Source organism: Pediculus humanus, genomic scaffold, assembly GCF_000006295.1.
Source record: "Pediculus humanus corporis 1103172107718 genomic scaffold, whole genome shotgun sequence".
Taxonomy (NCBI): domain Eukaryota; kingdom Metazoa; phylum Arthropoda; class Insecta; order Psocodea; family Pediculidae; genus Pediculus; species Pediculus humanus.
In genome coordinates this window covers 16,854-44,282 of record NW_002987322.1, presented here as the reverse complement: position 1 = coordinate 44,282, position 27,429 = coordinate 16,854, and the positions used below count along the sequence as shown (strand labels likewise).

The window sequence follows — 27,429 nt, the reverse complement described above, 5'->3', positions numbered from 1 at the left end:
AAAAAAAAAAAAAAAAAAAAAAAAAAAAAAAAAAAAAAAAACCACCTACATTGACCCATCTTACTTTGTTGAAGCAAATTTGCAGCATTTAAATTCATTCCGTGATAACCAGGAAGGGGTCCTAGTCCTCCCAACATTTGTTGAAAAGGATTTGACATGACTCCTGCATTCCCCCCTCCTTGAGCACCTGGTCCTGGAATCATTTCAAATCCTGGTGATGTCGTTTTTGTTACTAAACCACCAGGAAACCTAGGAGGCAACGGTTGCTGAATTGGTGGTACTAAAAAACCCAAAACCATTAAAATATTTATTCAAACTTTTTAAAATCTAAAGATTAAAAAAAAAAAAAAAAAATTACCTTGAGGGTAACTTAAATTTAGACCCAGTAGTTTATCCAAACCTAGAAAATATAAGTAATAAATGTAATTGAATAATTTAATACAAACTCTGGTAAAATTATAATTGCTTACTTGTACTGGGGCCGCCTTTTTTCGCTTTGATGTCTTTCACAGGCTTAGAATCTCCAGTCAACCTTTCTTCAAGTAAACTTGTTATTCCTCCTTTATGATTTGAAGCATTAACTGCAGTTTCTAAATCTTTTCCTCCCCCTGTAAATTACATTAAATTAAATATTGATTTTTAAATGTAAAAAATGTAGTAGTAAATAACAGTTAAATACCTGGAACTTCAATTTTGTCAGGATCTTCAAAATCTGAATCTGATTCAGAAGACACATCTGGGTCACTTTCTTCATCTTTGCAACCCTTCTTATTATCACCCTGAAAATTTTCAAAAGCTATAATTAAAGTGTTACTAAAACATTATGTGTTATATTTAAAGGTACAAAACTGTTTTTGACAAATCAATTTTTTCTAAAAAAAAAAAATTTACACATAGATAAATATTTAAATCAGACATATTATTTTTTCCTTAAAATCGAGCATAAATATTAAAAGGCTAGTCGTTATTTAATATTGTTTACGATGTGTATAAGTAATATCCGGCTACTTGTAAAAATATTTATATGCAATAAATGTATCGAAATGGTATACGAAATGATTAAAGATTATCAACTAAACATAATTTACATTTGAGAATCAATTTCCAATATTGCTAAAAATGTATAAAATTAAAAAAAAAAAAAAAAAAAAAAAAAAAAAAAACCTAAGATTCGCCAAGATAAAAAATCTTAGCTGTTTAAACAAAGATTTCCCTATTATATTTAAAATTTAAGAAACTAAGGGCGTTGGCTCATTATTGATTAAATTTTAGGCAAACTATTTAGCTCATTCACTTAAATAATAATAAAAAAATTTAAAATTTTATTAAAACTAAAGTTTAACAACAAGCGGGAAGTCTCCATTTTAGAGCCTAAAACTAAAAAAAAAAAACAAAAAAAATTTGCTTTTTTTATTGATTAAATAGGCGTTAACCTTACGAAAATTCAAATCAAAATACTCAATCACTGTTAAAAAAATGTTTATTTAAAAAAAAAATTAAAAATCATTGAATATTACTCACAGTTTTTTTAGATCTCGGCATTTTAATTCAAAACACCTTAGAAAAAATTTAACGAATGCGTCCTACCAACGCCATATTGAAATTACCCACAATTCCCGGTCTGATCAATGCCAACGTAAAAAATTAAAAAATTATAAATATAGAAAAGTTTAAGTTTTTAAGCCGTTGTAGCGCAATGTTTAGCTTATGAGTAAACACTTTAAGGCCTATTACAGCGGTAAAATATAAGTGTTTCTAAATCGCATTTCAGTGTTCTTCTTAATTTAAATACGGCACCAAATTATACGATTTCTCATTTTAAATGAAACCTTAACGCTGCTATTGAATGCGCAAGTCATATAAACAATTTTTTTTATTCAAGTTTTACATTTTTTTAAATTTTTAGTTGGATACCCCCTCAGTGTTTATTTAATGATTGCAAACGTAGTGAGTTTGCTCAATGAGAATAAAACAAGTTTTCCCGTACTTTTTCTCGTAAAAAAAAAAAAAAAAATCTTTTTCCTTTATGATCAAAAATTACCTCAAAATTTATAAATTATATTTCACCATATTGATTTTATTTTTTTAAAAATCCTACTAATTAATATTATTTTTTAACAGTCGAATTGCTTATCGTAAAAAATATTATTGTTCTAGAAATAATTTTTTTGTTGCAACGCAAATTTACATTAATTTAAAAAAAAATGTTTTCAATTTAATTTCATACAAAAGTTTAGAAAATGAAAACAAAATTTAATTTAAAGCTTTTATTTTCATCATCGTAAAACAATTTAACTAACCTTTTCATCAAGAATTTATACTACAAAATTTATTATTATTATATATCTTTTATTTTGTGACTTTACTACTTAAAATTCTTATTTTTCCTTTAATAAATTTCAGAGCAATCAAGTATTATAAATTTTTTATTGTTTTTAACCAGTAGAGTTAAATTTAAATTATATTCTAATTGATATAAGTTAACCTTTTTATTTTTTTATCAGCAGATGTTAAGTATTAAAAGACTTTAAATAATAAGAGTAAAAATAATTTAATAAAAAAAAAAAAATTTACATTGTGCTCAATTGATGAAATGCTAATTATTATTCTTAAAATTTGTTTAATGAATATGCATTTTTAAATTTAATACAATGTTTAGTAATGAAAATTTCAATTGACAATTTACATGATTATGTATTTTAAAATTAAATCATTTTTAAACCTTAAAAAAAAAGGTTTTTACATTTAATTTTTTTAAAAATTGCTTTGTAGATGACATAAAATTCCGATGATTGATTGGAAATAATTATTCTATTAATGTAATTAAAGTATTTTGTGAAAATTAATATTAGTAATATAAATAAAATCAAAAGATTTTCAAATTACAGTTAAAAAAAAATGTCTAGTTTAATAAAATAAACATTCCCTTATTAAATTTTTTAACGAAATTTACTTTTTATTCATTTTTTTTTTTTTTTAAAATATTTGCGTATCATGTATACCAATCATAAAAAAAATTTCTCAAGCCGCCAACATAACAAATATATCGATTTAAATTAGTACTAACAACTTATGCAGTTAGGAATAATAGTAGTTGAAATTTTAAAAAATGAATTCAAAGAAAAAAAAATCAGGATGTATTACATCAAGTCGTAAGAAAAAACCTAAAAATTCAAATGGAAATTTAATATCATCTCCAACGGTAACAAAACCTTTAGAAGCATGGTTAGAAAGAGTAAGGTTAGTAATAATATTAACAACAAGTTATAAATTAATATAAATATTTGAAAAAAATTTAAAATTAAATGATTGAGTATATAAATTTCGGTTTATTCATGATTTTGTAATTAATTTGTTTTTTAAATTTTTAATTATAGTACGGTATTGTAACAAATTAAATTATTTACTATTCCAGAAATTAGGCTTTAATTTTCTGTTTTGCGAGTAATCTAATCTTTGTAGCTAAGGCATTTTTTTTTAACGATAAAAGGTTTTTTTAATAAATTAATTCAAAAAATATTTTATTTATTGATTTGGAAATATAAAATAAACTTAAAAATGCTACTTGCGGTAATTCAGAAATCGCTATTTAAAATATTTAACTTAAAATCAATTCTTTTTTTCAATTGTAATTTTAATTCATCAAAATTTTTCAGTTCAAAATTTAGATTGTAAATTAAATTTATATTGCATTATTATTATTTACAATTTATTTTAAGGTATAATTTTGTCTCATCATGCAAACTATAATTAATGTATTATGCACAGGAATTTGATGGATAAAGTGATAGGAATCAAGTTTGATTTTAACATTTGATTTATGTTTTTTTTCAGTTCTCCCATAGAAAAAAGTTCCAATGACATTAAATATTCTTCTAATGAACTGACGGAAAAAAAAGAAAATTCTTTAAAAGCTATTAATAATACTGATCAGTGTTTAAAATATACACCAGAAAAAAATAAGTCACAATCTAGAAATTGCAATACTCTCAGTGAGAAATTTCCTAAAAATAATCTTAGTCGAAATCATAAAGTCACTGAATATTTTCCCGTTAGAAGAAGTGTGAGAAAAACAAAAAAGACTGTACTAGAAGAAAAACAAAAAAATTTAGAAGAATGTGTTTTATCTAAAAGAGAAGATGGACTGAAGGTTGGTTCAATTTGTATAATTATTATATTTTCATTTGCAACATTACGTATTCATTAGTTGACATTAAAATTTTTTTTGAATAGGTTGTTCACTTTGAGGGTAAAGGAAGAGGTGTAGTTACTACAAAAAAATTTTATAAAGGAGAATTTGTCGTCGAATACTCTGGTGAATTGATTGATATGATAGAAGCTAAAGTTAGAGAAAACAATTATGCAAAAGATCAAAATACAGGATGTTATATGTATTATTTTAAATACAAAAACATTAAATACTGGTATGTTATTGATATTGATAACTTTTTTAAGCAGCCATTATTTTTTTGAAATCATAGATTGTTAAAAAAATAATTTTTCAATAATATTAACAGTGTTGATGCGACTGCAGAATCAGGACGATTAGGAAGGCTTGTTAATCATTCTAGAAATGGAAATTTATCGACTAAAATAATATCAATAAATTCCACTCCTCATTTAATATTAGTAGCAAAAGAAGATATAGAATTTGGTGAAGAAGTTTGTTACGATTATGGGGATCGAAGTAAAGAAAGTTTAAAATATCATCCATGGTTAGCTTCTTGAGCAACGTAAATACCCGTCATAGGATTCAATTTTTTTTTTTTTTTTATACATAAAAACAATTTAAGTAAAGGATGAGACATTTTTATTCATTCATTCATGCATTCATTCACTACAGTGTGTTTTTAAGTGGCTTACGAATTAAAAAGACTATTTATATTTAATACAAAATGTGTTCCCAATCAATAATTATTCATTTAGAAAAAAAAAAATACCAAAGCAGTATTAGTAAATATTTTTTTAAAATTAAAAGAGATAAAATATTATTTAATTTAATTCATAATTAATTTATTAAAAAGAATCTCATACGTTCATGGATGAGAAAAAAGGCAGTCATTATTATTATTATATTAAATATTGTTGGCTTAATTTGTGCCAATTGCCAATATTATTAAAATTTTATATTAATATATATATATATTATTATTATTTATTTTATTGATAATTATATATCTATCTCATTGATATTTTATGCATTCAGACCAAATGCCTTATAGCATTTTTTTATAAGTTAAATTTTTGTTAATTGAATTTTTATAATAACAAATAAGTTTTATAATAAATAAATAAAGAACAAATTTTTTTTTTTTTTTTTGTGACACAGTTATTTTCTTTGTTTAAAATTTATTTAAGAAAAGGAAAAAATTTAAAATATTGTATAATTCTTTGTAGCTCTACCTATTATATCAAATTGTTTAAATTAGCTACCATTTATTTATGTAATTAATTAATTAATTAAATGGATTTCTTTAAAAAAAAAATTTAAAGTTAAATATTTTTAATTTCATTTTATTATTATTATTATTATTAGAAAAAAAATTTTAATTACATGAATTTTTTTTTAAATAAAATCATCGAATATTTTATATATATATATATATTGATTGCTTTATAACTTATGTAAATTTATTTTTATTTATAATCGACAAGAAAAAAATATTTATTTTAAAAACAAAATTTGCCTGTTATAAAAAATAATAATGAAACCATTTTTTTTTTTTTTTTTTTTTTGTTTTTATTAAGTTTTTAAGAATTAGAAGAGAATATTCTTGTAAAGTATTCTTTTTAATAATAATAGTTATAGAGTAAAACTGCTTTTTTTTAAGTATGTAATAATTCTAAATAGCTTATTTATGTAAATAGAAATTAAATTATGTGATGCCCCTTTTTTAATAATAATAAATAATTGTGACATGATATTCTTTGTTAATATCTCAATATATATACATTTGTAAATCGACATTTCCACAAACTTATATACATATATATATATTATTTAAATTATTATTATTATTAGTTTTATTTAAAAGTTTAAATTTTAATCGACTTGTAATAAAAAAAATTATTATTACAGTTTGTGGCAATGTTTTTTTTGTCATTATTAATAATTAAAAAAATGAAAAAAATTTACTCGAGTATGCATGATTTTTTCTATTTTTTGTAGACTGACTGATCTAAGCCTTTCATTAAGGTATACTATAAAGGCTTTTAAATTATATTTAAAAAATTTTCAATTCTGTTTAATAAAAATTTTATTTTTTGTTTTGATATAATATTCTTAAACTTCACATATTTGAAAAAAAATATATATCATGAGTTATTCGAAAGTGTATTTATTATAATACTTGTAGTAGTAAATTTTTTTCATTATAAAGACTGGAGAGAAATAGAAATAACTTTTTTTTTTAAATTTTTTGTACTTATTAAATATCTTTGTCCCCCTTGGTAATTTTTTTTCCATTCATTATTATTATTAAAATACAAACTGTTTTGCCTAATTAAATGTTGAAATAATATAAAAAATTATTAAAAAAAAAAAAAAGAGTTTTTCATTGTTATATCGATTCCTATCCTTATTTATATAATTTTATGTTATGGGCTTGACTTATTTTTTGAATTTTTAATCTTTTATTATAAAACTATCTCAAAAAGTAAAACCTAATTTAAAACCTTGAAACCTACTTTTAAAATTTAAAAGAAATCTAAAAAAAAATATTTTAAAAGAGAAAATCTCAACTAAATTTGAAATAAAATAATCTGTCAAGTGAATAAAATACTAAATCAAACCGTTACCGGCTCCTTATATAACAAAATATACTTATTTTTGAATTGATTTCAATCAAAACCGACATTTTGATATACACAATCATATAAATTTTTATTTTTTCAACTATATTATTAAAATTTTAAATAAATTTTAATAAAAAAAAATATTAAGAAAAATTTTCTTTTGAAAAATTTATAATCTGTCAAATGAAAGTTAAACACAAAGTTTTTTCCATTTACCATTCAATTGGAAAAAATTTTATTTTACTTACATTTTTTTTTCAACTGTTATTTCATAATTGAAATGAAATCCAAACATAATAATAAAATAACAACCGAAAACAACAAAAAAAAAAAAATTTTTAGAGAATAAATCGGTAAAAATATTTAAATTTTTAACGAAATTTTATTTTGATTCAAAATTAATATTACGTATGTAAACGTTACGTGTTTTGTTATCTCTGCTACTACTTGAAATCGAATCCAAATATTTTAATATCTTAATTTTTTTTTGTAAGTAATTTTAATATTTTTAATTTTAAAAATTTTAAATTATTTTAAATATTAATATGTTTTTTTTTTTTTTTTTATTCAAACATTAAATTCAAATTAAATAAATTTTAATTTTAATTCGTAGTATTGTGTTATTTAATTCTTAGTTAAATGGCTAACCTCAAAAGAAAAGAATTCAATCCGGTCGATTATGGATTACAACCGTTATTTCGTTTGACAAATTATGCCGAATTAAAAGGATGAGGTTGCAAGGTTCCTCAGTCGATTTTAAATAATTTACTTGAGGAATTTCAAAAAAATGATGGCGATAAAGATGATACGGGTTGTAACAGTTCATCAAAAATTGGAATAGGATTAGATTCAGCAGTTATTCCAATTAAAGATACTAAATTTTTTTTACTTCAAACATGTGATTACTTTTATCCAATTGTTGATGATCCCTTCATGATGGGCAGAATTACTTGTGCAAATGTTGTAAGTGATTTATTTGCAATGGGAGTAGTAAAAATTGATTCACTGCAAATACTACTTAAAAATTCCACAGAAATGAATAAAGATGAAATAAATGTTATAACACCTTTAATCATTAATGGTTTTAAATTTGCCGCTTCTGAAATCGGTTGCAAAGTTCATATCAGTACAGTTATTGAAAACCCTTGGTGCACTATTGGTGGTGTTGCGACATCAGTGTGCTTATCAAATGAATTTATCATGCCTACAAATGCTCAAGTTGGAGATGTGATAATTTTAACTAAGGCATTGGGAACACAAATAGCTTGCAGTGTTCATCATTGGATTGATGTTCCAGATAAGTGGTCAAAAATAAAAGACATAATCAAGAAGGAAGAATTAGACAAGTTATTGCAACAGGCAATAAATTCAATGTCTCGATTAAATATGGTTGCTGCTAATTTGATGCACAAATATGATGCTCATTCTTGTACAGATGTCACAGGTTTTGGTATTTTGGGTCATGCGCAAAATTTAGTCAAATTTCAAACAAACAAGAATTTAAAATTTATCATAGATAAGTTACCTGTATTTCAAAATGCAAACATTATAGCAAAGGCATGCAATATGTCAAAATTAGAAAAAGGAATATCTCCAGAAACATCAGGAGGGTTGTTAATTACAATGAATGAAGAAAATGCAAAATTATTTTGCAAAGAAATTGAAACTATTGAAAAAGAAAAAGCTTGGATAGTAGGTCGTGTTGTCGAAGGAAGTGGTACTGCTGAATTATCTACTGCTCCTGAAATTATACAAGCAATTATTAACAGTTAAAATTATTTGTTTTTACATCAAAACAATTTCAGTTCGTTACTTACCAAAAAATAATAATAATAATTATTCAATCTTGTTATGTTAATTTTTAAAATTTTGAAAAATTTGGTTTATTTGCATTAACCCATTGAAAGAATAAAAATGTGAAAACCTTTTTAATTTCTGTTTTTTTTTTAAATTATCGTAATTTAACAAAACGAATTCTCAGTTTAATTTAAAAATTTTTTTACATTAAATATTTTACTTTCATTTTTTTATTAGAAACTTATGATTAATTAAAGGCAACTCAATTTTTGAATCTTTAATTATGATGTTTTATTCTAAAAAAAAAAAAATGAATAGTAAAAAATATTTATGTAAAATTATTTTAATATTTCTATGTATGTATCCAAACATTTATTTCCTCGATAATTAATATAGTCTTTTAGTTCAAATTTTTAAAAACAGTGCAACTATACATATAGTTTAATAATGCATTATAAATAAACCTAATATTTATTATAAAATAAAAAAAAATTAAATTAAATATTATTTACATGGGCAATTTAAAAAAACTTTTTTTATACGTTAATAAATTTTAATTTTGAAAACAGATTTTTCAATTATTTTTTTAAACGTTTTTTGAACTTCAACGCAAAGAAATTCATTCACGGACATCAATTCCGAATTGCATTCGTCGCTGAAAAAATAACAATTTTCATCATTTATTTTACTAATATTTAATTGATCGCCTAAAGATGCTTGAGACACGCAAACTCGTCCTATTTGCATTAGTAAAGAAATAGTGTCTTCTGCCAATGGCGGGAAAGCTTCGCAAATGCGAACCAACGATGGTAAAACGGGCCCGAATAATTTCGGTCTGATGTCACTTAATAATACTGAAACGATAAATTAAAATCAATTTTTACGTTATTGATATCCGATCGGATTGGAAGGAGTACTTCCGTGATTTATTTTGAAAATCTCCATACCTGATAAAAGGGTAGATAGTGTGTTTATGGCTAATCGTGCCACGCTCAATGATTTAGGAAGAGCATATTGGACACTTAGATGAGATACAAGATCAACGGCGAATACTTGTTTTTCAAGTGACGGCTGCCTTAATAGTTCAGGTATAAAATCCAAGCATATGTGCATCGAAGGTATTCCCTGAACGGTTATCGGTAACAATTCTCTTGGGTAACCTTGAAAATGCACTAATTTAGCTAACGCGGGATCACTTATAAACATTTGATGTAAGAAGGAGCAGATGAGGCTCCTGACTTCTTGCAGGGCCAATAATTGTCCAGGTTTGGACCTATCATCTTCGGTTTCTAAACAACTTTCAAGTAATATTTGAACTGCTAAACTTTCCTGGGCTGATATCAAAGCGAGCCTTAACTCTTCCCGTTCGCTTTCGCAAGTCAATTGTCCCGTACGTTCCGTAAGTGGAGTATCGAGTATGTGTCGAGCTAATTGGCATCGGGATGCAGCAAGAGATGTTTGTAGTACTCGTAAAATTATAGCAAGACCGCTTGCGCATCTAAAATAAGAAGAAAAAAAATGATAAATATTTTTTTTAATCGTTTATAAAACGTATCGCACAACAAAAATAATAATAATAATAATAATAATCACCTGAAAATTCTTTGGTCGCATCTCAAAACTTGTAAAGGATCTATGGCTATGTTTTCTTGCGTCAAAGACACAGCATATTGAATGCTTTCCACCGGAAGCAAAGCATTTATTGTCATGACCCATAAAGATCTTGGAAGAACTGTATTCAGTCTTAGCCAACATTGTTTGTACAAATCTTGAACGTATTTCGGAACGTTTTCGTCCAAAATCGTTCTAAAATATTTTGTAAATAAACCGGCGTAGGGCCAAACATCCGTCGGCCTCATTTTAATTAACTTTTTCAATATTCTACCCGTTCTTGATGGATATACGTTAATTAATTGAAAGGCTGATATATTAAAAAAAATAATAATAATAATAATTAATTCTTTTTAAACCAGTTAAAACAAAAAAAAAAGAAAAGTTTTACCTTCGGATATTGTGCTTTCTAAAATACTATTTTGAGGTACATTTGATTTTAAACTTTCAACGGAAATAATTTCATCATCTAACCAATCTTCGACAAGTGACAGATGAGGAAAATGAGTCGCCAATAATTTTAACAAAGAAGAAAACAAACCTAAAAAAATTTAATATTATCATTAAAAAAAAAAATTTATCATTTTTTTTTTTTTTTTTGTTAGCAGAAACATTTCATTTTTTACCCGCATAACTGCTTTGGTCCTTTTGTGCTTGTTGCAATAAATATTTAATTGGAAGCTCCGACATAAATTCACTCGAATAACTAAGAACGTGTTTACCGGCTGATATAAATGCCGAACTATTAGCCAAACGAGTATCTTCGTATAATAATAAATAGTATAATAGTAGGAGTTGAGAAGTTAAAGAAGGTTTTGTGCTCACTTCTGAATTATTGGATAAATCATTATCCTCATCCATTCTTTCATTGCAACGATTTGTAAAATTCTAAAAACATTAAAATTTGTACTTTAAGGATAAAAATCAAGAAATTTGAACGATTTACATACAGGGTATGATTGGACTTGATGTAAACAAAAAAAAAAAAAATTTACATTTTTTAAAGTAGATTTGCTGTCAAATTGACTACCGAATACGGAATTTTGAAAAACTCTTTTGATTTCATCTTCGCTCAGAGGTTGATTCGTATTTGTTTGATCGTATAATTTCGAACTCGGAGGAACCAATATTGAATTTACGTAAACTTCGATCAAAGCAGGTAAAACCGGATGAAGCGGAGCAACGCTATTACATATTTGCCTGAAACATTAAACAATTATTTACTCTGAATGAACTTTTTTAAAAGTATTTTGCAATAATAAGTAATAAAAAAAAAAAAAATTACTTGTATATCCAATTTTTAATCGGAACTCGATGTTTTGCAAAAGCTCTACTTTTTAACAATTGGTGTATGCAATGTACCGGTAAAAAACCAGACACGCCCGCATGCAAATTCGGAGTAACGGGTACTTTAACAGCATGTGATGTAACAACCTAGAAAATTTTTTTTTTTTTTTTTTTTTTTGGTGAAATATTTTACAGATTATAAATCGGTATTCATTCATCTTAATTAATTTTAACGTTACTTGTTCGGTAAAAATCTCTTGTGTAAATATTTGTTTAAGTCGAGCCATATTGTTTGATCGTGATTGTACTTTCATTCCTAACGTCGCGCAAACTAAATCGCAAATTGCTGACAATTGATTACTATGAAAGTGTATTGCCATTAGCAAAAGCATTTCGCCAAAGGATGCAGAAACACCGGAAACGCTAAAAAAAAAAAATCATTATAATAATTAACGTAAAAAATTTCATATATCGAAATGAAATTTTTTTTTTTTTTTTAAATGTTACCTTTCAAAATAGGCTTCTCCTTTGACAAGCCATTGAACCCAGGCCACAGATTTGCGTTCGTGTTCAGATGTTGCAATTAATGACGGACATGCGATTAGCATGCAAAGACCAAGTGATACAAACCTAATTCCGGCAGAAGTTGGAGGAGGTTTGGATGTTAGTAATTGAACCAACAACGAAACTTCATCATCTTGAAATCTAAAGAAAAAAAAAAAAAACTCATTTAGTTTTTATACAAATATTTAAATCGAAACAATAATAAAATATTAATTAAATATTTATGATAATGGGTCGATGGAATTTTTATGCATTTATATCAGGGTTCTAGTTTTTTTTTTTTAAATATTTTTATCTGAAGCTTACAGGAGGTCTTTAAAAACACGCACACAACATATTTGATTATGATCATTTAAATAAAGATTGTAACGTGTATCAGACTCTATTGAAGAAAATGTTACATGTTTTGACAAAATATAATAAATAATAACTTTTTTAAATTAATAAATAATTAAATAATCGGTGTATTTTAATTTAAGTGAATACTACATTTTAAATAAAATGTGTTGAATGTGTTGAATCATTTTTTAAATTATATTTTTAAAATAATTCATTGCTTTCACTTAAAAAAAAAAAAAAAAAAAAATTTACCAAAAATATTTAAAAAAAATTTTTTTTTTTTCATTTGCCTTAATTAAGGTCGAAGTTACGATTAAATACATTGTGACACTTAAAATGACCCAACGGTTACAAAATTGATTTCATTCAGTAATTTTTACAATTATTTACTGGCAAATCTGATTTATTTGAAAAGATCACACAATTACACAACATTTCACACTAAATAAACATATAAATAAATTATTTTTAATTTATTTTCTGTTTATATAAATACATTTGATAATTATTCAATAATTAATAATGATTGGATTGCAAAGAATTTTAATAAGAAGATATCAAACAAGAGCTGGTGTTTTTGGTTACATACCAAAACCCCGTGAACAATATAAGGTACCAGATGATGCGTTAAATTTGAGAGCGAAAAATAGCAATTTTTACAGGTATTTTTTTTTTTATTAAAATTTAATCATCAAACTGAAACCGTAGGTCAAGTTTTTAACTTGAAAAATGTTATAATTCGTCTAACGTTTTTTTTTTTTTTTTTTTTTTGAAAACAAAATGTCTATATTATCTTCTTTATTTTAGATTAGTTTCAGCTTATCGTAAATATGGTCACGTTAAAGCTAATATAAATCCGATTGCTTTGTCAATAGTTGATGAAATTCCAGAGATCGAACCATCTTATTACTCACTCGAACCTGAACAATTAGTAGATTTCAACGGTATTCTTGGAATGAAAGAAAAAAAATCAGGAACCGTTAAAGAAGCGATAGAATTTTTAGAAAAAACTTATTGCCGTCAAATCGGATATGAAATTTCTTATTTGCCCACGGAAGAATACGAATGGATGTCTGAACAAATAGAAACGATGGATCCTTTTCCGACATCGAAAGAAATTATTCTGATGGAAGAAATACTTAAATCTCAAATATTCGATCAATTTTTGGCAATAAAATTCAGCACTTTAAAGAGATACGGAGGCGAAGGAGCAGAAAGTATGATTGCAGTTTTTCATCAAATGCTTGAATATTGTGAAAAACACTCCATTACCGATGTGGTACTAGGTATGCCACATAGGGGTCGACTTAATTTGCTAACTGGTACGCTAAAAACTCCCCCTCCATATGTATTCAGGTACCCGTCAAAAAAAATTATTAAAAAAAAAAAAAAACTAAATTAAGTAAAAAAGAAATTTTAGGACTCTTTACTAACAGTTAATAACACACTTACCAGAAAAATAAAAGGCTTGCCGGAATTCAATTCATTAGTAAAGGCCACGGGAGATGTTTTGAGTCATTTAACTTGTTCAATTGATATCGGATCTGTTCACATAACTATGCTCCCTAATCCGTCGCATTTGGAAGCAGTGAATCCTGTATCACAGGGTAAAACCAGAGCAAAGCAAATGATGGCTAAAGAAGGAGATTATGGAAAAGGAGATAATAGTTTAGGAGAGAAAATTATAAATGTGCAAGTAAAAAATTCATTACACTGTGTGACTTTAAACACTTTCCCATGAAAAAAGGCTTAATTTAAAAAGGCTATTTTTTAGGTACACGGAGATGCTGCATTTGCAGGGCAAGGCGTGAATCAAGAAACGTTGCTCATTGCAGGTTTGCCTCATTACAATACGGGGGGAACGATTCATCTAATTGTGAATAATCAAATGGGATTTACGACTCCTTCGGACAGAGGAAGACCTACCATTTATGCATCCGACTTAGCAAAAATGATTTCAGCCCCCGTTTTTCACGTCAACGGCGATTTCCCCGAAGAAGTTGCCCGAGTAACCGAATTAGCAATGGAATATCAAAGAAAATTCAGAAAAGATGTTTTTATTGACATGAATTGTTACAGACAATGGGGGCATAACGAATTAGACGATCCAACCTTTACTAATCCTGCCGTTTATAAAATAATTCACAGTCGAAAAACCGTGCCAGACTCATATTGTGATAAATTAATAAGTCGGAATGCCGTAACGTCGGATTTTGTTGCCAATATTAAAAAAGAATACTACAACAAGTTAAATGAAGACTTGAAAAACGATAAATACGTACCAGAACAGAGTTATTTTGGGAAACAGTGGTCTACGATGACTCAAGGAGGTCGAAATATGACGACATGGGACACGGGATTGGATACCAACATTTTAAGGCATATTGGTATTAAATCCGTAGAGTATCCCGCTCATTTTAATGCACATAAGCATTTAGCAAAAACTCATATAAAAAATAGGATTAAAAAAATGAATGACCCAAACCCGAGAATTGATTGGGCAACAGCAGAATGTATGGCGTTTGGATCACTTTTGTATCAAGGAATGAATGTGAGAATTAGTGGTCAAGATGTTGGTAGAGGTAATAACAAAGAGTAATGGCTTATATTGCCGAACAATAAGAATTCTGGCTTAGATAAGTTTACTTTCAGGTACTTTTTCACATAGACACGCAATGCTTGTGGATCAAGAAACTAATGATATGTATATACCCTTAAACCACATGAGTGAAAATCAGTTGGGAAAATTAGAGGTAGCCAACAGTCCTTTATCGGAGGAAGCTGTTTTGGGGTAGGTAAATAAGTTTATTTTTTAAGTCGTTCACACAATCACACAATAAAAAAGCTACAATATACATATTTTTTTAGATTTGAATATGGAATGAGTATAGAGAATCCAAACAATTTAATAATTTGGGAAGCTCAATTCGGTGATTTTTTTAACGGAGCTCAAATCATGATCGATACGTTTATAGCAAGTGGAGAAACAAAGTGGATGAAATGCACAGGAATTGTAATGCTGTTACCACATGGATACGATGGCGCCGGACCAGAACACAGCTCGTGCAGAATAGAAAGATTTTTACAATTAACGGATTCTAAGGAATCGGAACCTGATGGTGACGATATAAATTTACAAGTGATTTTCCCAACAACTCCCGCTCAATATTTTCATTTGTTAAGACGTCAAATGATAAGAAACTATCGTAAACCGTTAATAGTGATCTCACCGAAAACTTTGCTCCGTCTATCTGAAGCTACCTCTTCTTTTACGGAATTTAGCCCTGGAACTAGTTTTCAAAACGTAATTCCAGATGATTCCGTCAAAGAAGACCTTGTAAGAAAAGTAATATTTACATCGGGAAAACATTACTATAACTTGATCAAAAAAAGAAATGAAAAAAATATAAATGACACTGCAATTATCAGAGTAGAGTCTTTGTGTCCATTTCCAACGTTTGAATTACAAAAGCTAGCAGATAAGTTTCGAAAAGCACAAAATTTCATATGGTGTCAAGAAGAACCCAGAAATATGGGAGCTTGGACTTTTGTAAAAACAAGATTTGAAAACTTAGTCGGAATACCTATTAAATATGTAGGACCTGAAGAAATTGCAGCACCAGCATTAGTGGGCCAAGAACACTACAAAGTACAAAATAAAATATTCGATGATGTTTTTTAACACTACAAATATGTCACTTACAATTATACTATTATAATTAATAACTTCATTAATTATATGTTACTTTAATATTAAAAGGACATTCAATTGATTTAGTTAGAAAAAAAATTATATAAAATATTTTCAACTTACTTGATTCCAGCTATGCATCTCAGTGCAGAATATAGCCTTAAAAATGCAGAAGCCTGAACTACATATGCATCAGGAAGCACGGAATCCAAAGACTTTTGAATAATATTTTGTAGTTGCTTTAAAAGCTCACCTCTCAGCAATTGTAAAGCTGTATATGACTCACCCTTTCTCTTTAAAAATAAAACTTAAATTAAATTAAATCCATCTCTAAAACTTATTTTACTTTAAAAACCAAAAAAACTAACCTTTTGACCATTTCTAATAAAAATAGCAAACCAATTTCTAACAGCTTGATCGCTACCTAAAAGTAAACCAGAAACAAAAGCTACCATGTCTCCGACACCTCCAGATTCTAAACTAAGTAATATGGCCAAAGCAGGCATTCTGCAAAGTTCAATCTGAAATTTACATTTTGTAATTAAAAAAAAAAAAAAAAAACAAAATAAAATTTGACTAAATTTATCAATTTAAATTATACTTACACATTTGGCTCTAATCATTAAAGCTTGAGATGGATTCATTTGAGAAAGCATTCTTAAGGTTTTATTTCTAATTTTTCCTCCTGTGCTTTCTTCATCTTGTCTTTCTCCATTAGCAATTAAAGCTGTACAAACTAAAATTAAAATATATTAAAAGAAAATTTAATTGTATTTATTTATTTAGTATTTTGAATCAGTTTACTTTTAATTAAAGGCAAAAATGAATTACCTTCCCAAAAGTAATCAGGAGCATTTGCCAGAATCCAACAAATGACGGCAGGACCAAATTTAACGTGTAATAATGTTTCTACAACATCTTGTATTGTAAGGAGAGCTGGTAATTCTGCTAAAGCAATGCACAAAACATCACACACTTCTTCAAGATAAACTGCATTGTCAAATAAATCAGATTGCTTAATATAAGTTTCATTATGTTGACAAATCTATAATAAATACAAACTATTAAATTTATTCGAATAAAAAAAAGCAAAATTAACAATAATATAAAATTATTACTTGAGCTGCTATACCAAGAATTTCACTAAGAACCAATCTTAATCTTCTAGTAGAATCACTTCTTTCAAATTCCAATGCTATTCCATTTTGAACTGAATGAATTAATATACCCTCAGATTGTGTGCCATGTTTCTGTCTAAATAAATAAAAAAATTAAGTTTCATTTCACCAAAATATTGTCATTTTTTTAAGAAAATTTATTTTAATCGTAATTAAAAATTTCGATTAAGTATAAAAAAAATAACCTCATTTGCTGTTCCTTTTTTACATCAACTTCTAAAGCGTGAAAGTCTATTGAAAGTAACGCTACTATAGAATTAACATGCTCAATGCCTGTCAATAATTTTAATAATTCTTTTCGTCCTTCCGAACATTCTTTAGTAGAATCTAATGGAGATATTAAACTCATCCTAACCAAACAAGGTAAAACCGGCCTTATTTCTCTATGTGAGCATTTAGAAAGTTCTTTAATATTAACCATTTGAAGAGCATGAAATACGCGAGGAGAAACGGGATAATTAAAATCCATTTTTTTTTTTTAAATGAAGCTTTTTAAATAATATTAATATTTAATAATTCACAACTCGACTAGACCTTCAAACTTACTTCTTATAACAACAAATACATTGCGCATGCGCCAAAATTCAAAATGAAAAACGATAAATTGGTGGTAGGCCCTATAATTTTAAAAGTGAATTTTTAATCTTTTTTCTTTTAATTAATAATGCATAATCCATGTCGTGCTAAATTCAATTTAAATATTTAAAAGTTTTGCAATAAACGTATCATACATTTATACTTTATAGCTTTTGGGATTTAAAATAGATTTGACAAAGACAATCAAAGTAATCTAGTAAAGGAAAAAATTTTAATGCACGAGTCCAAATTGAATAAATTCATTTTTTTTTTTTTTTGAAAAGCTTAAATTCATGAAATTAAAAATTGAAATAAGACTTTTTTTATATTTTAATAATGTAAAAATTATAATAAATATAAGTTGTATTTTAAAAAAACGAAAGTAGGCAAACACAGGTGAAGTAGAAATCAGATAAAATTTTTTTCTCGAATAGCAATTTATACAAAAAAGTTTTTGAATAATTGATTGTTTTCACTTTAAAATAAAAAAATTTGTTTTTTTTTTAAGAAGTAAACATATCACAATATTATTTTCCACCCTTCTCTTTATCAAATGATTGTTTTAAAGAAAATCCAGCACCTGTAAATGCTTTGAAATCTTCATTTGGGTCTTGATTTTCTTTAATACTTTGTGGCGGTTTAGAATTTCTAATAAATTTAAGTGTTCCAACTTTGTAATTGTAATCTGGAATCCCTCTAGAATAAGTTGTTTTTACAGTTGAAGTTTCTTGAGCTACAGCATCTTTTCTTTTTTTCCCATCTAAACGATTACCTGCACCTTTAAAGGCAACAAAACCGCATGATTCAGGTGCAAACATTTCCTCATCAACAGCCATTTTTTCTGGTTCGCTTTCCAATTGATTTGGCTCTTTGTAACCAACTGGAGGAGCAAAATCAACCTACAAAAAATTAAATTTTTTTCGTTAAATTTTAAGAAGATTTAAACCCCAAAAAAAAATTATTCAAAGAATAATAGTAATATCATAAAATAAAATAAAAATACAAAATAAAATACTAGAGTTAAGTATAAGTGTTTAACTGTTCTATTTTTATTATTTAAAAAAAAAATGCCATTGCAGTTCTTACATTCATATCACATTCAATTATAGTGACTGCCTCTCCTGGTTTTGTTTCTAACACACATAATTCATAAACTTTTGAATTATATTTTATAGCTATAATGTCACCAGTAGTTAAACAAGCAAATGATCTTAAACAATTTTCTAAAACAGCTTTAGGATTACTTATATCTAAAAAGTCTTCTGTTTGAGGCTGAAATCTTGAAAATGTTGCAACTGGTAATGTAACATTTTCTATGTGTATTAAATCACCTTCCTCCAGCAATAAATTCCTCATCATCTGTAAGAAAACAATTTACTTTTACTTCTGTAAAAAACAATACAAAATATACAGTTCAAATTTATTACAAAACATTATTATAAACCTAGGTCAGATACAACATCAAAACCTAGAATACTAATAGTAACTATTTTATATTAATAAAATTGAAATATTTATTTTGTATTACCCAATAGGGCAAATAAACTCTATCTTCATCAGCCACAAATTCCAACACTCCACTATGTGTTACTCTAGACATTTTTTTATTTGTCAACTTAAACAACATTGGATAAATTATATTAAGTTTGGTGAGTGCATCTAAGGCTGAAGGAGGCATTATAATTTTTCCTCCTCTTTCCACATCTTCTCTATCATTCCCAGGTAGCATAGAAACTGAATAACACCTATACTGAACAATGAAAGACCTGGGAATTTCAGGGAATGCATTAAAAGAAAACTGTAAATAAAATTTCAATTACACAATTGAATAGACAATAAAATATTAATAAAAACAAATAGTTTATAATAAAAATAAATAAAAAAATACCATGATTTTTAAATTATTGTTGTATTATAAAATGTATAACGTGTGCAAAAAGTATAAATAAGGAAAATTTTCTAATTAAAAAAAAAAAAAAATTTTACTTCATTATTATGACTTTACTACATTTCATCCATATCATTATTAAAAATGTTTTCTGCTAAATATATATATACTCTATGGAAATTTAAATTTTATATAGCGGGAAATTTTAATAACCTACTATAATAATTTCTTTTGTTATAAAATTTTATTTGAAATTTTTTTTTTGCATAAGGGTTTGCTTTTTAGAATTATACAAAATACACCTTTTACATAATGATTAACTCATACTGTAATATAAAAAAAGACATTTTTTAATAATTTATTTCGGATAACTGACAAATGTTGCAAATAGAAAGCCACTACATTAATAATTACCTTCATCTTTATATTACCCGCATTATGATAAATTTTAGAAATTAAAATATAGTTAGTTTCTTTTTAAAACTTGTTCAAATTATTTCTATCGAAAAAAAAAAAATGTTTTTAAGAATCTTTTTGACATTTATAATTAGCCTTACTTTTTTAAAATGTAACGGTTTTTCTGAGATGACAACAGAAATTTACGAGTAAGTTTTTTTTTTTGGTAAAATAATTTAATAATTTATTTAGTCAGTCATAAGTTAATCTTAAAATAAAAATATATAATTATTTACCAATGCATCAATACGATTGTTAAATTTTTTCAAAAAAATAAAATAGTGAAATAGTTGATAACGTGGAAGTAGACAAAATTGCTGAGGAGCCAACAACAGAAATAACGGATTTATCATGGGTTTCACACAACACACTAATTAATAACTCTTCACAAAATGATACAATTCAAACAAACTCAACAACAACAATTTTGGAAAATACTCAAAAAAATTCTACCACAAAATTTCAACAGGTAAAAAACATAATAATTAAAAATAAAAAAGAACAAAAATATTAAAAATTAATAACTTTTAGAACGATGAGATCCATAATGAAATAAATCAAGAAAATTTAATAAATAATGAGAATTTAAAAAATAATTTTACAAATCTTTTTCCGACATCAATGATGAACGAAAAAATAGTATTGTCGAGATATCATTGTAATTTAGAAATTTCAACGGATGAAACACAAGAAATTAAAATTCAAATAAAATTCGAATCATTTTCAATAAATAACACAAATGGAAAATGTTGGATTACATTAAACGGTCGTAGAAATTCCAAACTTGCAGTTTTTATTTCTAATATTTTTTTTAGTAGTGATAATGAAATCATAAAAGTTATTTCAACATCTTCTGGAGTAGATTATGTTTTGAAAGAGTAAGTTATCATTATTTTTTTAAATAATTCGAATAACCTTTTAACTCATTTTTTTAATAATAGGTACGTGGGATATCAAAACAATCTGCCATTACTACTCACAGAAACTAATAAAGTTTTCATAGTTTTACAATACAATACAACATTTATTCCACTTAACCGGAAATACACACAATTCGATTTGGAAGTTTTTCAATACGGAAGTAATGATAATACTATAAATTATTATAATAATTATAAAAACGATCATTATTATTTTTCCCGAAAAACAGGAATAAACATAGATAATATTTTCTTTACTACAGAAAACCCCCCCAAATTTTAAATAATTTAATTGTATAAATAAATGTTGGAATAATTTATTTTAATATATATATATAAATTTTAATTATAAATAAAATTATTATGAAAAAAAAAATAACAACAATAAGTAACTTTACTTTGAAAGCACAATAATATAACTACAACTAGAAAATAAAAAATCACAGAACTACTCTTTCTCTATCTCTCTCTCTCTCAGCGACATAAAAATCTTAATAAATTTTTATATTTTCCTTTGTGATATTAATAATGTGTGTGTGTGCGTGGCTTAAAATAAATTAAAAATATTAAATGCGTTTTTACAATACTCCTTTTAAATATTATTTTATTTCATGGGGGACAAATTTTTTTTTATTTAAGCCAATTTTGAATTTTATTTTTGGAAAGTTTTTTCCCTTCGTATAGCATTTCGGCAAATTTTGCGGCTAGTGGATCGCGACCTATTGTAGTCACTGCAAGGACATTATTTCCCGAACAATAAAATGCAATAAATTTAAAATCTTCGACATTTCCATCGATTACTACATCGTCGTAACTACTTGCGTATCCTGAGAATAAAAATATTTTACGAAATAATTTTATAATGAGGAAAAACTTTCACGCGCTTTTCCGAATCCTCAAACGATTTGAATTACCTGCATAACGAAAACCTTTTCCGTATAACATCGTCCAGAAAAAGGGAACCGCATTCAACGGTTTTTTTTTCTCCAACATGTTTAATGCGGCTATGTGACCGTGATAATTAGCAAGTCCCCAGTGGCCTATATTTGCTTTTTGCCCTAATACGGGAGCTATTGCAATATCACCACCAGCATAAACGTCAGAATATTGCGATTGCAAATACTAAAATGTAATTAGTTTAGTTATTAGAGTTTTAAAATTTAAATTATATAATTTATATTTTTACCTCGTTCACATCGATCGCGTTATTTTTTCCAAGTTTCATAGTTTCAGGTTTTAAATAATCGGTATTGGATGTGACACCTATTCCGATGATACAAATATCGCATTCTAACTTGGAACCATCGCTCAATTCGATACCCGTTAACGTTCCATTTTCTCCCTCAAACTTTTCAATGGTTTGATTCAATCGGAAGGTCACTTTGTTATCCTGAAAAAAAAATCAAAACATAATTTTTTGAGAAAATAAAAAAAAATAATAATAATTCAAAAAATGAAAAAATTTCATACCTCAAACAATCTCATGACTCTGTCGCCGATAACTTCACCCAAAGACATCTTAAAAGGTTTATTTCTTCCTACAACAACAACTGATTTCGCTTTGCCCGAACAAAAAGCTGCAGCTTCCATACCTGAAACATAATTCCGTTTAATGTTAACTACACTAAAAAAAATGGCGGAGAAGAAAAGGGAAAAGCGTTCTACCTATAAAAGACGTTCCTAAAATTACAACTTTGGAATCTTTCGTTAAAACTTTCATTATTTCTTTTCCATCGTCGATGGTTCTTATGACGAAAATATTTTTTAAATGGCTACCGGTCGTGCAGAGTTTTCTCGGTCTGAAAACGCGAGTCGTAAATATTAATAATAATAATAACATCATCAATAAATATTAAATTAACGTACGTCGAACCCGTCGCTAAAAATATTTTATCATATTGTATTTGTTGACCGTTGCTCAGTGTGGCCAACTTTCCCCTCGGATTCAATTCCGTCAATTGAGTGTTCATCATAAGCTCAATGTTACGTTCGCGATAAAATTCGGCCGAACGTAAAAGAATTTTTTCCGCGTCGACGTCCAAAGATTTACTTATTTTGATTCTGTCGTAGGGCAAATAATTTTCACCGATGACAAAAATGATTCTTCCTTCGAAACCTTCCTGCCGGAGTGTTTCGACACAATTAGCACCCGCTGCCCCTTAAAATTTAATACGTTTATTTATTTATTTATTCTGGATGCACGAGATGCGTAATAAATGTACATTAGTTTGGTCTTTACCTCCTCCGGCAACCATAAACGTTAAAGTTTTAGCTTTGAGCGTCCTTACAAACGGTTTAACACGTTTATTAGCCTGAAGTAATTGTTTGTCGGCTCGGACCTTCACGTTACCTTCTTCGCTCACTTCGACTTCATAACACGGTAAACTATCTAGGCCAGGAAAGTCCTCAATGTCCCCTAAAATTAAAGTTATTATAATTAATGTTTTTTTTTTTTTTCGACTCCATACAAAACAATTAAAACCTAATTTGAAATCAATTGAAAAAATAAATAAATAAATTTACCGTTGGCAATATTGAAACAGGCTCCGTGCCACTGACATCTTACTCGTCCATCACCCAAAACTCCATTAACGAGGGGAGCACCGTAGTGAGTACATTTAGTACCCAAAGCTGATATTTTTCCATTTTGTTTTACGAGCAATACTTTTCCTCCATCTTCTCCACCTACATCAACTACTTTCATTCTAAAGGGACAAGGAAAAAACAAATGATGACGTCACGAAATATCGTAATCGAAAGCAACTAAATTTTTCCTCACCCATTTTCCTCGATTTCATTTTCTTGGCACACGATTTCTTCGATGATTTCGCTTCCTAAATTAATTACAAAGAAAACAATTAGGAAAATGGAAAAACGTTAAAAAAGAAAAATTTTTTTTTCTAATTTAAAAAATTCAAAAACAATACAATAAAGAAGCAGAAACAATTAAAAAAAGAAGCAACAATTAAACTAAAAAAAAAAAAAAAAAAAAAAAAAAATAAAAAAAAAAAAAAAAAACCTAAAGCCCAAAACCTCCTACAACACCGTTAAGGAAAAATTTAGGAAAAAAAAAAATACCAAAAATTTTTTTTTATTTTTATTTTCCCGGGTATTTAATATAATGGAGGAAAGAAAATAATAATTAATAATTTTAAAAAAGTTTTTATGCACAAAAAAAACAGATCTCCACGAAAGCTCTGCAAAAAAATCCTAAATTCAAAAACTTTGAAAAAAAAGAAAAAAAAAAAAAAACAAAAAATTAACTTTTTTTTTTTTTGGCAACATTAAATTAGGGACAGGAAGTTAAATTATTTTTTCTATAAAAAACAAAAAAGTTAACAAACTATCAAGGTTATAACCAGACAGACATTAAAAAACATATTTCAAACAAACAAACAAAAAAAAATTGTAATCTTTACCTTTTTTTTTGTTTTTTTTTTGGGGGGGGAGGGAATCAAACAGTAAAAAGCAAATTTGTTACATAAACATAAATTTTACATTAAGAAAATGTTTGTGAGAGGCGACCTGCATATGTCTTTCAATATTTTTTTTTTTTTAAGGTACGCCATCTCAGATCTCAGGTTAACAATAAAATTAATTTATTTGAATCCATTACTATTATTATTATTATTATTATTATTAGTTTTTAAAAAAATGAAAAAATTTAACATGCAATACTTGGCACGGTTGAATCACTGCAACTGAATGTAGCTTGCTCTAAAAAAGGATTAGGATTTTTGCGAGTAACTGATTTCGTGGGACTGTATTTCCTGCCTTTAGATATAGACGAACCCATTTTTATTTGTATATGAATGTTCCTCGAAGAGATAAATGGATTATGATGATGATGATGATGGTAAATCCTATTCCCGTTCCTTATAAGAGCACCTTAACAAATACACAACAACATTATTATTATTATTATTTTTCTTAAGTAATGTTATTGAAATAGAAATGGGAGGGGGGGGGATGGAGGGAATTTGGCAAGGGAAAAAGAATTGATTTATAAACCTTGATTGTTTAAATATAAATTTTCACCGTGACAAAAAATAATGCATATTAATAAAAATAAGTAAAAATAAATAATAATTAATTTTAAAAAAAAACTATTATGTACTTTTCCATATTGAATTTGTCTTTGTGTTTTTCACAATAAACATATTGAGTATTTAAAAAGTATACAAATTACATAGGAGAAAACTTAAAAACAAAAAAAAATTATGTTTACTTACAAAATAAAAAAATTATCAATCTGATTTAAAATAATTAATAACAATAAAAACTGAATAATAATAATATATATTTAAAAAAAAAAATTGATAACGTTTAACCACAAGTCTCATAGTTATTACATGTCACGCTTTAATGTGGTTGATAAAAAAAAAATAAAAATTTGCGACACACATAAAAAAAAAAAAAATAAATAACCTTGTGAAATATATGACTGTGTGAAAGTAAAAAAAACAGGTGGGAATATTTTACTATACTATGTTATTTCTCAAACATATAAATAACCCTGAAAGAGTGAGTGGAAATTAACCCTGAAAATTTTAATTGGATTTTTTTTTAAAAAAAAAAAAATTTTAACCCACACACATAAAAAAAAAACAACCAATTTTTAGGTCTAGGTTTATATTGATTTTAGGTAATAGATTATATTTATTTTTGTTAATAATAATTATTCAAATACCTTTACACTATCATTTATCTTTAATAATTTTTTTAAAATACAATTTCTGTTCGATAAAATTTTATCGTAAAATGAATTTCCATTGTTTTACACATTTTAATAGGCTGAAATTTTTAATACATATTCTCGATTAGTTTCTATTTAAAATAAACACATTCGACTAAAATTTAAATATAATTATGATGTAGTGTTTGCAAATTTATAATTACAATGCAAACTTAAACAAAATAAAAGTTATTTTTAAAATCACAATTACTGAGTTTTTTTTTCGAAAAAATTACTTAAAAATTATGCAAAAAAAAAAAAAAAATGGCTTAAATTGATTCATTATTAGTTAAAATTTAACTATATAATTTATTCTCATCTAAAAAAAAACCTTAAATTTATTCTTGTCATTGTAAATTGTGAATTAAATAAAAACTTACTAGATAGTACCTAAAGTACCTAATTCAACAAATACTTTCGATACAAAAAATTAAACCTCTTTTGAAGCTTTGTAATACCTAAATGATGAAAACTATTCAAGTGGGACAAAAAATATATAATTGTTTAATTATTACTCTTAAAAGTCATCAATGTTTTCGGCAATTAATTTTAATGACATTAATAATGCTGCAAGACAAATAATAATGATATTAATATTAAAAACAATTAGAAACAATCATCATTTGTAGGAATCATTATTATCACTTGAAAGAATTCCATAAAATTGTTGGAATTATTCATATCAGCAGGAAAACCTCTAAAGTCAAGGAAGCAGAAAATGACTGAAATGTTGGGAAATTAAAAATAGGAATAGAAAAAAAATGAAAGCAAAAGTATAAATAATTTTAACTGTCGTCAAAGTACTGGAAATAATACAATAAAGTAAAGCAATTTAAAAGAAATCGGTATGAGTACCGCGAGAGGTGGTTTTCGTATTTGAAAAATTTTATAAAAGCCCCCGCAAATGAATGTCAAAAAATGAATGTATAAAAATAACCGACTGAAAACCGTACTCAACTTGTTTTATTTTTAAATAAAAATTAAATCAATCCCAACAACAATTAAAAAAATATTTATACAGTGAGAAAATTGTCAGTCATTAAAATTAACCAAACAATAAAATTAATATGTTAAACAATACATTTATAGATTTTGTTTTATTAATACATAAAATTTTAATTAATAAACTAATATTATATCATACCTGTCGAAAATACTTTTTGCGAATTTATTAACCTGCGACTAAAATGTTTAACTTTTAATTAGGTATAAAATACCTATTAATCTTTCCCCAAAGAAAAAAATTTCAACTCACAAACAACGAATCCAATTATTTTTTAATATGCACTTCATTTCACTTATTTAATAACTAAGAAAAAAAGTCAATTTTTATTATTACCATTAATAAAAAAAAAAACTGTTTATGTCAAAAGAAAGATAATGTCTGACAGGGCATCCAACCATTGAATTTTTATATTTTTTAGATTTAATAAAAACATGGTTAACGTTTCTTCTGATTCTGAAGATGAGAAAAAAAAATTTGAAGAAGCTCTTGATATAAATTTTTTTAGCAATAATCTTTACAAAAAAGGTTAGTATTTTTTTGTTTGACTATTAAAACCAATTACACATATGTTATACGTAATTTTATA

General features: G+C 26.2%; 7 protein-coding genes across 7 annotated transcripts in view; 3 read left to right on the top strand and 4 right to left on the bottom strand.

Moving 5' to 3' along the window:
* Phum_PHUM315990 (uncharacterized protein) overlaps positions 1-1,859 on the bottom strand; it is a gene marked incomplete at both ends in the record, with an annotated part of 7,508 nt that extends 5,649 nt beyond the window's left edge. The window contains 4 exons of the mRNA XM_002427328.1: positions 65-280; positions 471-608; positions 680-779; positions 1,830-1,859. Coding sequence (XP_002427373.1) covers positions 65-280; positions 471-608; positions 680-779; positions 1,830-1,859 — 484 coding nt within the window. The remainder of the gene's footprint in view (positions 1-64; positions 281-470; positions 609-679; positions 780-1,829) is intronic.
* Positions 1,860-3,760: 1,901 nt separating this feature from the next.
* On the top strand, positions 3,761-4,728 carry Phum_PHUM315980 (histone-lysine N-methyltransferase, H4 lysine-20 specific, putative; the record flags this gene model as incomplete). The annotated part of the gene is made up of 4 exons (XM_002427327.1): positions 3,761-3,798; positions 3,835-4,150; positions 4,234-4,424; positions 4,518-4,728. The coding sequence occupies 4 exons, from the start codon at positions 3,761-3,763 to the stop codon at positions 4,726-4,728; spliced, it is 756 nt and encodes a 251-aa protein (XP_002427372.1).
* A 2,706-nt stretch (positions 4,729-7,434) lies between these two features.
* Phum_PHUM315970 (Selenide, water dikinase, putative) lies at positions 7,435-8,568 on the top strand (the record flags this gene model as incomplete). The annotated part of the gene is made up of 2 exons (XM_002427326.1): positions 7,435-7,495; positions 7,529-8,568. 2 exons carry the CDS (start codon positions 7,435-7,437, stop codon positions 8,566-8,568), a joined length of 1,101 nt encoding a protein of 366 aa, XP_002427371.1.
* A 376-nt stretch (positions 8,569-8,944) lies between these two features.
* On the bottom strand, positions 8,945-17,731 carry Phum_PHUM315950 (Integrator complex subunit, putative; the record flags this gene model as incomplete). Its single annotated transcript, XM_002427324.1, has 16 exons — positions 8,945-8,989; positions 9,196-9,446; positions 9,540-10,090; positions 10,186-10,513; positions 10,595-10,744; positions 10,830-11,091; positions 11,241-11,403; positions 11,489-11,637; positions 11,730-11,913; positions 11,998-12,195; positions 16,208-16,355; positions 16,440-16,605; positions 16,690-16,820; positions 16,916-17,129; positions 17,203-17,338; positions 17,448-17,731. The coding sequence occupies 16 exons, from the start codon at positions 17,729-17,731 to the stop codon at positions 8,945-8,947; spliced, it is 3,360 nt and encodes a 1,119-aa protein (XP_002427369.1).
* Phum_PHUM315960 (2-oxoglutarate dehydrogenase, putative) lies at positions 12,730-16,075 on the top strand (the record flags this gene model as incomplete). The annotated part of the gene is made up of 7 exons (XM_002427325.1): positions 12,730-12,740; positions 12,948-13,019; positions 13,201-13,749; positions 13,849-14,089; positions 14,168-14,975; positions 15,046-15,184; positions 15,262-16,075. 7 exons carry the CDS (start codon positions 12,730-12,732, stop codon positions 16,073-16,075), a joined length of 2,634 nt encoding a protein of 877 aa, XP_002427370.1.
* A 634-nt stretch (positions 17,732-18,365) lies between the features above and the next one.
* Phum_PHUM315940 (ubiquitin fusion degradaton protein, putative) lies at positions 18,366-19,829 on the bottom strand (the record flags this gene model as incomplete). Its single annotated transcript, XM_002427323.1, has 5 exons — positions 18,366-18,737; positions 18,925-19,197; positions 19,367-19,636; positions 19,767-19,797; positions 19,825-19,829. The coding sequence occupies 5 exons, from the start codon at positions 19,827-19,829 to the stop codon at positions 18,366-18,368; spliced, it is 951 nt and encodes a 316-aa protein (XP_002427368.1).
* A 1,903-nt stretch (positions 19,830-21,732) lies between these two features.
* On the bottom strand, positions 21,733-24,898 carry Phum_PHUM315930 (rubredoxin-NAD reductase, putative; the record flags this gene model as incomplete). The annotated part of the gene is made up of 10 exons (XM_002427322.1): positions 21,733-21,929; positions 22,017-22,224; positions 22,289-22,492; positions 22,573-22,694; positions 22,768-22,901; positions 22,969-23,260; positions 23,342-23,518; positions 23,626-23,807; positions 23,882-23,936; positions 24,781-24,898. The coding sequence occupies 10 exons, from the start codon at positions 24,896-24,898 to the stop codon at positions 21,733-21,735; spliced, it is 1,689 nt and encodes a 562-aa protein (XP_002427367.1).
* Positions 24,899-27,429: the final 2,531 nt, after the last annotated feature.